Source organism: Orbicella franksi, chromosome 12, assembly GCF_964199315.1.
Source record: "Orbicella franksi chromosome 12, jaOrbFran1.1, whole genome shotgun sequence".
NCBI classification, from domain to species: Eukaryota; Metazoa; Cnidaria; class Anthozoa; order Scleractinia; family Merulinidae; genus Orbicella; species Orbicella franksi.
In genome coordinates, this window is record NC_138156.1 from 24,336,303 (window position 1) to 24,351,077 (window position 14,775).

Consider the following 14,775-nt stretch of genomic DNA (forward strand, 5'->3'; position numbering starts at 1 on the left):
CGACTTGTCAGTGCTGTCCGTAATAACGAGAGCATGTTCGATTCATGAGGTCCCACTTGCCAATGATCCCTGGATGTCTGTCCTCTCTCAGTCAATGCTCTGGTAATCACACAGTTGAAGGAACAGTCCAGCCTTATCTGTAGCAGTTTCACTCCTCACAGCAGGCTGCCTTACTGGTTTAGATGGTTCTACTCGATCAGTCTCTCACAAGCTGTTGGCTCTCCTTAGGCATCTCCACTGATATCGAAGGAAGGCCTGGGTGTCAAATAATCAAGTACCGCAAATCTCATCTGGCACTTTGGTTCTTGGTAATAAGAGGATGGATGGGTGAACTACCTAGCTGGCCTCTAGGTGGCTCATTAATAATAAATCCATAACCAAGTCTATAACAACATCGAATAGCACTCAGTTTAATTGAATCAAAGAGCATTCCCTAATTTTACATTGTACTGCATTAAAACGTTTCTGAATCTTATTGTTATTGTCAGTCCAATGACGAATTACACGATCATTTTAAAATTTTTCATCTATTTACATAGCAATACCGTGGATAAATAAAGAATACCTAACCGACGTAAAACCCACGCACGCACTTGGCCGATGTTCTCTTCAAGAGAATTTCTGAACGGAGAGGCCGGGTAGAGTAACTTAATAGGTAAGCAAACAGGTGTTTTACATCAAGTCAGCTTCATAAAAGTACTCTTAGTAATTGATTCACTGATATTTTAACGAAAGATCGCTGAACAAGGAAACAGTACTCAGCTAACGTCGAGAGATCGTTTGAGGAAGTGAGATGACTAAAGATGGCGCAATTATACAAGCATTTATTTATTTATTTATTTATTTATTTACAATTTAAACTAACAAGAAGATCTTACATTAAGGTTACTTTTCCATGATTAGCTCTCCAAGATCATATGATTCTTTGCACGTACCATTGCATCTCTTGACAAGCGTTCTATGATTAAGCTAGAGTTGATAATTATAACTCAGAGTACAGTTGTTAGCCAGTGGTCTGGTCATAGTGTTGCTTCAAGTCTTTAATTTGATAATAACTTTCCCGTGGCCTTTATTAACACCCGCCATGTTCAGTTGATTTGTTCCGTTATTATACGAGCCCCCTCCACCTGCCACACCACCAGACGAGGCCCCAACAACTCCCCCACCGGAATACCCGCCCCCGCCACCACCAAGTACAAAGGCGAATGCGCCCCCACCAAAGCCCCCTTGGGACACCGGACATTTTCCCCCAGTTCCTCCATTTATAAAACTTAAGGGCGTCTGTGCAATCCCAGGTCCAGGTCCCCCGTTTCCATCGCCCTTTAGTCCTGCTCCTCCTCCAGCTATTAAGCCAGAATCAATGTTGCCCGTTTTAAGGTCACAGACTTGTCCACCGGACCCTCCCGTCCCACCACACCTGGTGCCATTCTCTGTTGTCTGACCAGGGTCACCGTCTTTAAATTGTTTGCGCGCTGAACCTCCACCCCCTCCCCCTCCTGCAATGATTAGCGGAGTGTTATTTAGCAAAGCCACAAAAGTACCACCTCCCCCACCTCCTGGGGCGTCACCGAAACTCTCAGTACGATTACCCTCTTGACCAACAAGGATTTTAAGCTGTGTTCCTTGATAAAGTTTGAAAGTTCCTTTTAGCTTGGCTCCTAAGCCACCGAGCCTCCAAGATACGGGATCTCTGCCTAGATCTGTGCCATTAGCGCCTGAGGCACCTGACACTTCAATGACGTAGATTCCAGTCACGGGAACAGTCCAAATTTGGATGCCATTGTCTAATGTTACTTTATCTTCCAGCAGTGTTCCTACATATCCAGATGTATTTGTGGGCCCAGTTTGTCCTCGGGCACCCAGCGTTGTGAAGACAAATTCGTCTTCTAAAACTTGAGGTTAATATCAAAAAAAACAAAAACCTCTTACTGTGCGGATGTAATATGTAGAGCTTTGTAGCAGTCAGTTTATAACAACATGTGCTGGTAGTTTTGACTTTGGCCGTTCCGAAATTGTTCAGGGAACTTGGGGAGTTTCAAATATTAGCCAATCGACGAACGAAAACCACCACGTCATAGATCACGCTGGGGTTGGTTATTTGACAAAGTTTGCTGTTGCAAATGAATATATGAAAGATCATATATTTGAAATGCGGAGAAAGATGACTGAAGACATCAAAGATCATCGCAGTTATATACACAACTTAAGCAGCTGTTAAAGTTTGTTGTTTTTAGGGTAAATAAGGATCAAGTTTTGGAGCTTGAAACATGGTTCAAAATTGATACAAACTTCTGTAATTGACAGTATCCCCAAAACCATATAAACTCTTTTAAAATTTCTTGCGATTTCTGTGATCTCTTAAAAATGGGCAACTGCAGTAATTTTCATGTCAGCTTCTTCCAAATAGCAGCTACATATATGGGTATGACGAGATTTTGCAGTGGTCACGAAACAGATAAACTGAAAAAAATTGATTTATTTTTCATTTTGTTCGAGGGTTGTCCCATTTCTGAGCATATTAATAACGGGCAATACTCACACTGAAGTTAATGAGTTGACTAAACGAATGCCCATTCTTGGTAGAGAGTACATTTTTTCCCACAACCAACTCTCCATCGAAACCTTTTCTGTTCAGCTCACAGATCCCATTTCGGGTGTTCTCGTAATTGAATGACGTGCACTTTAGGCGCGCCAAACATAACTGTGCGCATGCCATAATGTCATAAGTCCGCTGTTTATGAATGACATGTCCCGTCAGAACGTGACCTTTTGTTATGCTGAATATGGATGAACGACTGTCATCTTTTCTTATGAGACTCGGCTTGACTGGAGAAGAACAAGTCATAAACAAGGGCAGAACAATGACCAGCCATCTATTTCTTGACTCCATTTTTGACTTCCTGTTATTTAACGAGAATCAGAACATTTAATTCGGTATTAAGAGCTAGTCAGAGAGTAGGCAGCTATCTCGCTATCGTAACAGAGATTTGTTTTGGCCCTATCCGATATTCTGCTAATGTATGAACTGAAATGTCCTACATTTCATTTTACAAAATGTTTAAGTACAAACAGAACCGCAGGAAAGATCTACTCATTAGCTTTCATTTGATTAGTTACCGAGGTTTCATCCAGACTCGATTGCACCTAGAACCACACTTCCATTACTGGTTATACCGGACACCACTGTGTTCAATATCAAAAGGCTACTGTTGTGACAAGCTCGGTGCTTGAATTCAAACAACTGTCACATCTGTAATCAGATTTCTCTCATCGGATCAGTATAATTAACCAATCGATTGCTATGCCATGCATGATCGTTTTCAACGATGAATGAATAAATGAATGAAAGACTTTATTAAAGCGTTAATAGTATTTAGTTTTGTGATGAACATATCATCTCAAAACTGCAAAGCTTAAGACGCAAATAAGTAATATATAATTGAAGCCTTTAAGGTATTACCCATATCTATTTGCATATATATATATATATATCTTACCTATGGGTAAGATCCGATTTCATAATGTTATATTAAATTGATTATCCATTTAGCTCAACTTGACGTAAAATTTGCCGAAAGCATGAATTTGTTCTTACCTTTATTATTGCTAATGTTATTTTCAACTGATTATCCATTTAGCTCAACTACTTGACGTAACACTTGCCGAAAGCATGAATTTGTTCTTACCTTTATTATTGCTAATGTTATATTCAACTGATTATCCATTTAGCTCAACTACTTGACGTAACATTTGCCGAAAGCATGAATTTGTTCTTACCTTTATTATTGTTAGCCAGTGTTATGGAATACTCGTTCTTATAAGTTCTTTCCCTGTACTCAACTGGGGTCAAGGAAAAGGCCTTTAGCTCGATTTCGTAGCAAAATTACACGCTTGAGTATTTGATACAATGACTGTCTCAAAAAAGACAAAAATCACTTGATTTTCTTTCACCAGTAATCTTGATTCCAATTGCGATGTCACCTACTCTTTTGTCTTCTGAAAACAGAATTTGCACCAGCCTATGAGAACTGCAAACCTTTTCTGAAGCTTAGAAACCTGAACCTCTCCGAAAGAATTTTGTTTGTTTTTAGAATAGCAACCACTGATGTCCCCGCCTAAACACTTCAAAGAGTCAAATAGCCAGGGCATTCCCGAAAGGAATATTGATGACTCTATTTAATCGAAAAAACCGTCTGTATCCTTATTCCACTGTCCACTTCATTCTAATCCAGTCCAGTTTTCACACCATGACAACGTAACTATTGGCGACGTTTCCGCTTGTCTTTTTGTAGTACCTAGTCCCCTGACTTATTGACTTTTCGCATTCGTTTGCTTGACGTTCGAGAAAGAACATGAATTTGGGCACAATTTTGTTTGAAAAGACAGGACAGGCTCCATCGCCGAGCAAAGACTTCCACCAACTGCTAGTCACCGAGAATCAAGTGATTTTGAGAACGTGGAGGATCTCAATAAGGAAAGACCAGCGGTACATTCCACCGAGTCAACGTAAGGTTCCAGTCGCAGAGTTCGACGAAGACACCCTTTTGCAAACAGACATAAGTCGTATTTTTGACGAAGACACGTTACGTCTTGTACATGGCATAGTGTGCAAAGATTGGTTAGCTCGTCTTCCTAAAAACATTGTTATCCACATCGCTTCATTCCTCGATCTGGTCGACATTGCAAGGCTCGGTTCAGTATGCAGGTCGCTGCATAAAGTTTGTTCCAGCGACGAATTGTGGGAGAAGATTTTTCTCACTCACTGCGACACCATATCCGATGAAACTCGAGCCCTGGCGCAAGATGTTGGCTGGAAGAAAGTGTTTTTCACTGATAAGTTGCAGCTTCGAGTTCAAATGAGGCGCCGCAAGGAAAGACACAGTGCTGAGCTGAAAAGAAAAACAACTCCAGTGGAAGAGAAGATTCCTCACACTTTTGTCACGCAAACTAATGGGAATTATCATTGACTGGTGTTGTCTGTTGTGTGAAATAAATTAGATTCAGGTTAAGTGTTAATTAGTGTTGATGATAGGGTGATGTATTCTACTTTAGATGTCCAGTTTGATTGACTATTAATTTTATATTCCCAAAGCAGCTTTCTGATTTTTAACATCTGTACTCTTTCTTCACCCACCAAGTTTATAAGATTAACGCCAACTTGATGAAAGCTTGAATGCAGACTTTACCTCACTCTTTGAAAGCATTGCTCCAGAGGCTTTGGATCATGAAAATTTCCTGGCACTACAGAAACCCAGGCAACAGGGATAAATGTTCCCATCTCTTGACATTTGGTTAAGCACTGTTGAACTGATATGTTTTGAAGAAGAAGGGGAATGTTAAGGCTGTGAATGATGATGATGTTTAGCTTTGTTTTTTGGCTCTGGTGCCTTTTATCATGTAGCAACAAACAACACTGGATTGATAAGCCTCCCAACTCAGCAAATTACAGTGCATTTGGTGTTTTTTTATCATTATTTTTACTTTCCTATCCTTTCCTGAGCTTCTGTCAAGGCACCTCAACATCTGAATTATACCAAACCAGTGAGAGTCGTGTAGATGATATGTAAGCTGTTTGTACATTACATTGACATTTGAGTTACAACCCAAAATATACTACTAGCCTGTAGTGCAGGCAGTTTCCATGTGCTTGCGAGTTACTGGTAGAAGGGAAGGGTTACAGAAACAGGTCAAGAACAAAAAACTGTCACAAAAACATTACAATAAACAAAGAACAATACTGTTGTTATTGTGAGGTAATTTTTTCACACTTGTTCTGCAAAATTCATTCTTACCCTCTTTGAAAACAAGAGTGTAACGAAAAACTGGCATAGGGTTGCGTCACGAGAATGGTAATCTCCATTACTGAATCATCCAAGAAAATGTCTCCAATTCTTATTCTTTGTTCCAAAATAAATTGTAAAACTGATGTTTCAGATAAGATCTCATAGATCTATTGATATTTTGTACTCCAGGCATATGACAACTCTGAAATGTGTAATATTTCAAACACATCAGGCAATCATCATCTTCAGTTGGTCACCTAAGCCATAGCTATTCAGATGCTGTGATTAAGGCAATGCAGACAATCAAAGTACTAGCTCACTGAACAAGTGTGTAATGACTTTATTGTGAAGAGCAAATAAAAATTATTTAACATAACCTCACAAGTTCACATCGTTACCATGTGGCACTCAGAGTTCTTCAAAAAAATAGGACTATTAACTTGAAGTTATGAACACCCACAAACACACACATGCTGTCCATGTGTGAAGAGAAACATTTTATTTAAACATTGACATGTATAAAATGATATTTACCTACTTTGTTGGTTCAGTTCTACATCTTATGCTTTAGAACATCTCACTCACACTAAAAACACTTAAAATAAATGCTCCTTTTCTTCTTCATTAAAATTTGCTAAGGATAAATAATGTAAATTGTAAATTAAATCACTTTTTTCAATCTTAATCAAAATATTTTTTGGAAAACAATAAAACAGAAACGTGATGACCATCGCTGTATGTTAGACTTACTCAAGAATATATTAATTTCCATGCAATATTAAATAAATCTTGCTGTTTGTTCATGATCCCTGCTCCCTTGATGTCAGCTGACAGATGTGTTTGTCCAGAACGTCAAGCCACTTGCACTGCTGCCACTCTGGGGTGCGTGTGGCAGCTCTTTGATGTCCACAACTTCACATGACATCATGCTACAGCTTATCTGTCAAACATATATACATAAAATAAATATAATTACCTGAAATGCAACCCTCTTAACCACACCCCTAAGTGAAACACACTTAACATAAAAGATCCAATGAGTTGAAAAAAGCTATATGTGAAAGCTCAGGGTAGGGAAAAAAAAACTTGAAATCCAATTGCCCAGTGGGCCTGCAAATTTCAGTTTTCACTTGCCCCCACTTAAATATTACTTGCCGACGTGGCGACCAGTATGACAATCAAAGGACAAATTCTCTACTTACATAAACCTCTTTTAATTCCCCCCCCCCCCCCCCCAAAAAAAGAAACTTTGCATAGGCATTGTTTTAGATTGCTCTTGGGACATCTTCATGTTCCAGGAGAAATTGTAAATAATGATTATACAAAATTTTGGGGGGTAAAAGAGGTGTATAATGGGATTTGTGCAAGTAGAGAATGCAAACAAAGTATGCTTGGATTCCTCATGCTTTCAACTCAGTGGTTAACTTAGTCTTTAGTTTTGAAATAGCTTCTGACTGAACATAATCATTTATCAAGCTGATATTTTAATTCACACTCACAAGACTACTCAGGCTAATTTCACTTGCCCACCAGACCACTGAACTTCTATTTTCACTTGCCCAAGAGCAAAATTTACTTGCCCTGGGCAATTGGACCTGGTATTTGTTTTCTTGCCCTGAAGCTGTTGAGATTGGTTCAGTTCTGTTTGTTAAATTCAACAATTATTGTTGAATTCAACAAACAGAACTGAACCTCCAGCAAACACAAAAACAGTGACAGACTGCATGCCATATAATTTTATTTGTCTCAAATTGTACAAACCAAATTCTTGGAACTGTTTCTCCGTGACAACTGAGAGCACTTAGATTTTCCTTCCTCTTCCATATGCACAGTGCTCACATTGGCATTCTCTTCTTCTGGAGCTCTAAAGATTGAATGATGACCAAGTTAAAGAAAAAAATCATGGTACTCAAATCTACCTGTCGAACTTCCTTCCTTGTGTACAAAAATCATTACATTTTGCAGTGAACCAAAGGTTACTGTACATTGTACCTGCAAATGTCCTTCACACAGAAAGTTCTACTTGAGCACTACAAAATAATATTGAAATATGCAATCTAACTGAGTTTAAGGACCATTTACTGCAGCAGAAACACATTATTTACACTAAACATCACGTAAATGAATCCCTTCTTTAAGAGTTAGCATTTATGTAAGTTAAAACTCGGTACCTGATGGACAGTCATGTTATTTACAGTACTGTACATTTTGATGACAAAGTCTCACCTAACTTAACGATACATAGCATACAGGCTTATTATGATGAGCCTAAGCTCTATTTTGCATGATTTTAAGAGTTTACATCACTTTCAACATGGCTACACCTAACTCTACATGCGTATTCATGGCATGATCGTGTCATTACGCTGATCTACAGCAGCATGTGCTGTAAGTAATTTAAGGACTGCATTGAATGTTCTAAATAAACTGACAATTGGAGCTTGGCTTCTCTGTCCATGCACCTTGGCAAAGAGATTTGCTGTGGTTGCATCTGGTCATTGACTACTGCTTCCCCAATTTTCTCTGGAAAGTACAAAAAAACATCAAAACACTTATTTGCATAAACAAAACAGAAGCAAGAGTTTTCAACGTTTCTCATACCTAAAAACTGATTCTAATCAGTCTTTGGTTAGTAAATTATTATAACTGCAAATGTTTCATTCTCTGTCAGCAACTTCTGTGTATGGATGAACTGAACAGGCCCACGACGTCTAGTTCGGGTTACAAAATAACTGGAACTATGTAATTACTTACCTTTCTTTCTTCCATTTTTCCTCTTCTGCCGTAGATTTTTCTTTTTCTTTTCTTCATCACTGTGGCTGTTATGACCATTTTTCACTGGACTTGGTTTTCCTCTGTTAAAACCAGTGAATTGCTTTTGGACATCAATAGTGCTGACGACATGACAGTGAAACAAAGGATCAGCTATCATACTACTCTACAAACAACCCTGTTCATTTCTGTAATTTGTTTTTAATTAATAAACATTTTAAATTTGTTCCATATTTGATGGCCATCTCTCATGAACCTTTAGTTATACCACCTTCAGTTAGCTATCACTTTATTGGTAGTACATCAAAATTTTACAAGTGCACACTTACCAAAACAAAATATCACTATAAACAATAACAAAACAAAAACTAGCTGCCCCATAATCATAGATATGATTGAACTTATTAGTGCATAGTAATTATAATAATTGAGCTTAACATATAAGTGCATGGATCCTATTAACAGACAGTCAGTTTAACTTAATACCTCATTTTGATCTCAACAGGAGATGATAAAGATTTACTTGAAGGTGACATGTGAGGCACATGGACTTGCTGTTGATGACGGAAGTTATGTACCAGTCTCAATGTTGGACCCTACCATGGTAAGAAAAATAAATTATGCATCTTCATGAGTTACCTAGAACCACCTATGTACAGATGATCCACATTATTGATACTAAATTTTCAAAAAACATCCTTTTTGCCCACAATCATTTACCACTGAGACTACAATAACTGAATAAACCTGGTTTAAAGGGTGTTTCTTCTGAGCAGCAACTCACTAGAAACAAAGTATGTGAATTTTGATTCACATTGTTTAGAAAATATTTTGTTGACAACCACTTACTGTTTTAGGAAGCTCTAGAGACACTCTTGGTTGTTCTTTTGGTTTATACACCTAGTAGAAACATACAAAATTAAATCTCTCTCATAAAAATCAAAGTTCGAATCACACTAAATTATTATGAAAACTAGCTGCTTTACTGGTAGCCTTGGTGGACCTGTCCCAGGTAAAGGATCTCTGTTGGTCCCTCCTGGCAGTGTCCCAGGTGAAGAGGAGCTTGTATCTTGGTTTTTCCCAGCTGAGGTCCCTGGTGTTTGCTGCAATGACTTTCTTGTACTTGTCAAGTTAAATGGACGCCGTGCCAGGCTTACATCTCCAGTTGTCTTTTTACCTAAAAGTTAAAATTAAAGTAATTAGCTCTCATTTTTTTTTGGTTTCTTAATAACCACTAATCAACAGAAACATGAACTCTTTAGGGTCCCTTAACTGCCAGAAATTTACATTTTTGGTGCTGTGTGTTCAATTATACACTAAGTACATTTTGCTCACACTTTAAAAAAACACTTGCACTCAATGTAAATTACCAGCTTCCTTGATAGCATTTGCACCATTCTGAGAGGGACGGTCTGCTGTTCTGAGTCCTCCAGCAGCATTGTTATCAGATGTGTCACTTGATGAACTTGTCAATATCGATAATTTCTGACGAGTACTTGCTGTTGCACCTGCCACCATGCTATAAAATGTTAAACATTGTTAATTAAAGTAATACAAAAACTTTATTAAACTGTGTAACATGTAGATCACTTTCCTGTTGTTGCACATAAAAACGTGTTGATCTCAACTTGAGTTTCCCCATTTTCCTTGCTACTTCTCTGCTCTCAATTAATTCTCTGCCACTGAAATAACATTTGTAGACAAAATTCTCCTGCTCTTGATAAATTCTCTGCTGCCAAAACTATAAAGCACTTAAGTGCAAAATCCCACCACCTTAGCAGGCCAAGTTTAAAGATCATGCCTCTGGGAAAGGAATATACATGTAGAAAGTAAAGAAGACATAATGTACCTTGAAGTTTTAGTAATAACCCGAGAGAGTTTCTTGGGGACTGAAGGTGCATTCTTGGAACTCTTGACAAATCTTCTGACCCAGTTCTTCACCCCTTCCAAAGATGTGAACTCACTGAGAGGAAGACGTGACCATGGGTTGGAATTGTTCATGTCAAGCACAGCAACTGCCATTGCTCGTCCAACCTTAAAACAAATGAAGCAAACACCAGCTAAAATTTTATACATGCCTGTATACAGTATGTACATCAGAGCTTGACGTTGCGACCACTGGGGTCACCAACACCACTGAATTGTTTTCACTGGTGACTAACTTTCCACGCTTTTCACTTATCAAATACTTTTGCTGGCAAATAAATCTGAAAACTTAGCAGCCAGCTGGAGACAAGGTTTTTTCCTGAAAGTCGAGCCCTGTACATTTGTCACCTGTTGTTCATCAAGTAACCAATGTAGTGGTGTTATCAATGATAAATGGATGCATTTTGTGGTATAAATTACCTCTTCAAAAATTTCCGGTGTATACTTAGGCGGGAACCCTGGTCCAGGAGGAGGTGTGGCACATCCACCATCACAAGTGGCAGGCGCAAGACTGTTCACCGTTCGTCCACAGTTGTAGTTACACTCCAGGGTGTAGCTGGGAATAAAAAATAAGATTTAATTACAATCCACTCTCAAATGATCAACAATAATCTCCTTGTCAATAATCTTTATAAGTTTCTTGCCTACCTATGAACAATTCCTGTGGCTTTATAAATAGCAACTCTTCCGCTACCTTCTTTAGACATGCCGTCTCGTTTATCCTTGCTGTACATGTTCTTTTCAGTGAAATTGCAAGCAGCAAAGTCAAAGTTAGCTGAATTCATGGAAATAAGTTTTGGAAACAAAATGGAATTGACATAGTTATCTTCATTCTCCAGATAGTTTGCATAAACAAAGCATCCACGCTTCGAGGCATGACCGTGTAGATCAACATAGTATGCGACACCACTACTGCCTTCTGATGAAGTCTTTGACAAACAGTTGTTGCACTTTGGAGATTCTCTTTTATTACTTAGCACCTTTTTAAACTGAGCTTCTTTAAGGGGGCCAATATTTGCCTGTTTCTCCGAATGACAGTCACTTGACATACTACTTGTACTGTCATTTGAAAGTTGGTTGACAACTGAAGTGTCCTTCTGAGTATCAGCGCTTAATAAGTCAGCCTGAACTTTGTCAGGTAAAGGGACATCTTCCAGCGTCAAGGTGTTCAAGTTTGCCAACAGTGCTTCATTCTTGTTATTATTATCATCCTTGTCTAATACTGCACTGTTTGCCAAACTTTGTAATTCCATTTTCACAGACTCGGAATCAGGTGAACCTGGTTTTAACTCTGGAGGAATTGACGCAACATCCAAAATGCCACTCTTGACCACAGATTCCATAGCGGTGTCAATGACTGAGCTGTCCAGGCTATTAAAAGTCTCAACTGACTTCTCAGTATCGCATTCACACAACTTGTTGAGATCTGAATTTTGATTCAAGTCTCCTTTAGTGTGATGATAAGCGATGATACTTTTGGCAGCAAATATTGAAGGATGAAGAAGAGGATCTGGATCAGTGTACACACGGTTTAAGTTCACACCTCGACGATCAGTGCGGTAATGACCACGTTTGACACCATCTGGATTTAACATTGGTATCATTTTGAAAACATATTGGTTCCGTAATGCAGCAGCCCTAGGATCTTCTTTTCGTAAAATAAAGTCCAGAAATCCATTGAACACAAAACTTGATGGTGTTTCACCGGGATGCACTCTAGCACTCAAGAAAAACACCTGCAACGGTAACACATTGTTAACCAGTTAGACTTGAAAACATTTTAATTTAGTTTACATCACCAAAGACTCTCTTGAACTTAACACATTACCAAACACTCTATGTTAGCTCTCTTCTGTAGATTTTTAAATTACAACATTATTGTATTAATCCTCATAGGCAAAGGTTTTGTAAGTTATACACACTCAGGCAAGTAAAAATAGGTGATAAAAGCGAATGATGTTTCGGAGTTGTCATGACACCATTTTCAAGTTCCCAAAGATAAGAAATAAACTGAAAATTGTGTCATGATGACTCCGAAATGCCGTTCGCTTTTATTGCTAATTTTTACTTGTTTGTGTATTGTGTCAATACTGCTAACAGCACCTCTGTAGAAAGAACAGGGATGTACCTATATCAATCAACAATATCAATAATGTGAAATTCACTCGCTCTGAACTACTGACCAAAATATAAGAGCACTAAAAAGAAAATACCAAAATATAATAATAATAATTATAATTAATTAATCAATTGCCATATTACTTGCCTTTTTTCCTTCAAACCTTTGTGCTCTTGGAACAGTTTTATCAGGAAAGAGATGGGGTAGCCATTGCTCCCTGCTATCCAGCATGCCTTTAACAGAAGTTATTGTCAAAAGATCTACTCTAAGGCTGTCCAATGAATAACAGAGCAGTTCTCGATGAAAATAAATAGCGTCTTTTGGTGAAGAGGGTGTCATTTGCTGACATATTAGGAAGCTCCTGTCCAACTCATCCAGCTTTGCTTGGCACTCAGAGTAAGAATATGGATAGCAAAACGCAAAATAATGTACTCCATTGCGTTGATCAGGAAAGCGATAGGTGAATGAAAGTCGAAATTGCCCATCGATTGTCTAAAATTAACAAGGGATTCTTAGCACATTAATATGGGTATTTATAAAATAACTGTGGCCTTATGTTCCACTCACAAAGGGTTGAAGAGGGTGAGTGATAAAATAACTGATATTACTACTACACTGGCCCTCATTGGTTGAGATGGTTGTGAGGTTTTAGATTCGCGTGTATTTTTAAGAAATATTTCATAAAAGTCATAGAGTACTTTTCCTGTGTTTACAATAGCCTCATCTAAATACTCAGGGGTTAGGAGATTTCGCGAAAGTTATGCAAACACTTGACTGCATCTCGGGTTTGCATTACTGTCTCAAATTCTCTGAACCCCCATCATGTTTAGATGAGGCTATGTAACCATGGAAAGAAGTGCTCTATTGCTTAAATATAACTGAGATACGCTATAATTGGAGTTTATAAGGTCAAAGGACAGCAGCCCATGAGAGGGTATTGATATTTTCTGGAAAAATATATTATGTCTTACAAGTATGGTAGGAAAATAACCTTGTAAACAGACCATACCTAAAAGGTACAGATCACAAAGCAATTAACTGCAGACGTGTTCAACAACAATCCTCTTCAATTAAGCCTAACTTAATCAATTGAACTTTATCAATTAAACTAATTATATTTCGCGATTTTTCCAAACTTTAAATTTAGTGAAAACCGATGAAAATAAAACACAAATGAAACTTACCTCATATTTAGGTTTATCTCTAAGTCTTTCCCATTTATTCCTTGATGGGACTGCCTTCACCAGTGGGGCCATGCCTTGGCTGTATAACTTGCCTTGTCGGTTCAAATTCATGACATTTATTCTTAAAAGTTTTCCTGCTTGGCCCCCTCTAACACCAAAGTAAAACCATGTTCTGTTTGGATTTTCACACTCCATCCCCGCACAGTCAGGAGCAGTCCAAACATTGTAATCATAGTCTGGAATAATCACAGTTGTCCCATCATCTTCGTGATTGGAGGAATTGTTTTCCTCTGATTTCACTCTTTCGACTCGGGCCAAATTTCCCGAGTCAAAGTTTGAGATAAAAGTCAAGGGTCCTATTCTTTCCTCCATAACATCTTCCTTCTCAAAATGCCAAACCCTCTATGCTAAAATTACAACATTACAGTATTTACCGACGCTATCTTTCCGCCATTTTGACCAGTGTTTTATTTAGTCGTTTCCAACTGACCGCCGTTACCTCGCAACCATGTCTAGTACTCAGTCTGCCGCGTTCATTCGCGTGAAAGAGCGTATTTTGAATTGGAACGCGGGGGGAGAGGGCGTGGTGGGGGTTCTGGAGATATTTGTAAAATTGTTTTTTTATGTATCTTTTTCCGTGAAATTTATTGGGGAGGGGGGGGGGTGCTAAAGCCCTCTAGTCCTCCCGGCTCCGCCGTCCCTGTTTACAAAGGTTATAATTTTACGGCTCGGTGCATGTGCAAGCTGTAACATTAGCCCATACGATTTCATTGTTTAATAAACAACCAATTTTTGCGGGAGCTTTTTCTTTGACAGTTTCGAGGTCAGTCGCCAAAACGCTGCGGTAGATGTGAGAGTTCTCATTAGCATTCCTTTTGTAAGTACTCAATCCCGTGACTGCTTTGACTGTGACTGCTAAAGTACATGTGGTTCAGTAAAAAAAAAAAAAAAAGCGAAGTTACTTTATTCTCACGCGAAAGCGTGGGTATGC

General features: G+C 38.5%; 3 protein-coding genes across 3 annotated transcripts; 1 reads left to right on the forward strand and 2 right to left on the reverse strand.

Moving 5' to 3' along the window:
• Positions 1-909: 909 nt before the first annotated feature.
• LOC145462337 (uncharacterized) lies at positions 910-1,899 on the reverse strand (the record flags this gene model as incomplete). Its single annotated transcript, XM_081445831.1, has 1 exon — positions 910-1,899. A coding segment is annotated over one exon (867 nt), but the record flags the coding sequence as incomplete, so codon positions are not given.
• A 1,890-nt stretch (positions 1,900-3,789) lies between these two features.
• LOC145463715 (F-box only protein 36-like) lies at positions 3,790-5,131 on the forward strand. Its single transcript, XM_081447498.1, has one exon. It carries the CDS (start codon positions 4,353-4,355, stop codon positions 4,965-4,967), a length of 615 nt encoding a protein of 204 aa, XP_081303624.1. The 5' UTR covers positions 3,790-4,352; the 3' UTR covers positions 4,968-5,131.
• Positions 5,132-6,103: 972 nt separating this feature from the next.
• On the reverse strand, positions 6,104-14,773 carry LOC145463656 (cytosolic carboxypeptidase-like protein 5). Its single transcript, XM_081447416.1, has 13 exons — positions 13,785-14,773; positions 12,748-13,092; positions 11,130-12,217; positions 10,902-11,037; positions 10,405-10,589; positions 9,926-10,074; positions 9,542-9,732; positions 9,405-9,455; positions 9,042-9,151; positions 8,538-8,677; positions 8,246-8,306; positions 7,545-7,647; positions 6,104-6,723 (listed from the first exon to the last, which is right to left on the reverse strand). The coding sequence occupies exons 1-13, from the start codon at positions 14,154-14,156 to the stop codon at positions 6,607-6,609; spliced, it is 3,048 nt and encodes a 1,015-aa protein (XP_081303542.1). The 5' UTR covers positions 14,157-14,773; the 3' UTR covers positions 6,104-6,606.
• Between the last annotated feature and the right edge of the window lie 2 nt (positions 14,774-14,775).

What these genes read in the sequence shown, in the direction of transcription:
- LOC145463715 (XM_081447498.1), top strand. Translation starts at nt 4,353, where the DNA reads ATGAATTTGGGCACAATTTTGTTTGAAAAGACAGGACAGGCTCCATCG.
- LOC145463656 (XM_081447416.1), bottom strand. Translation starts at nt 14,156, where the DNA reads ATGGAGGAAAGAATAGGACCCTTGACTTTTATCTCAAACTTTGACTCG. An exon ending in GTTATTACTAAAACTTCAAG is followed by an intron (nt 10,075 to 10,404) that starts GTACATTATGTC and finishes AACATTTTATAG; the next exon opens with CATGGTGGCAGGTGCAACAG. An exon ending in CTCTAGAGCTTCCTAAAACA is followed by an intron (nt 9,152 to 9,404) that starts GTAAGTGGTTGT and finishes TTACCATGGTAG; the next exon opens with GGTCCAACATTGAGACTGGT.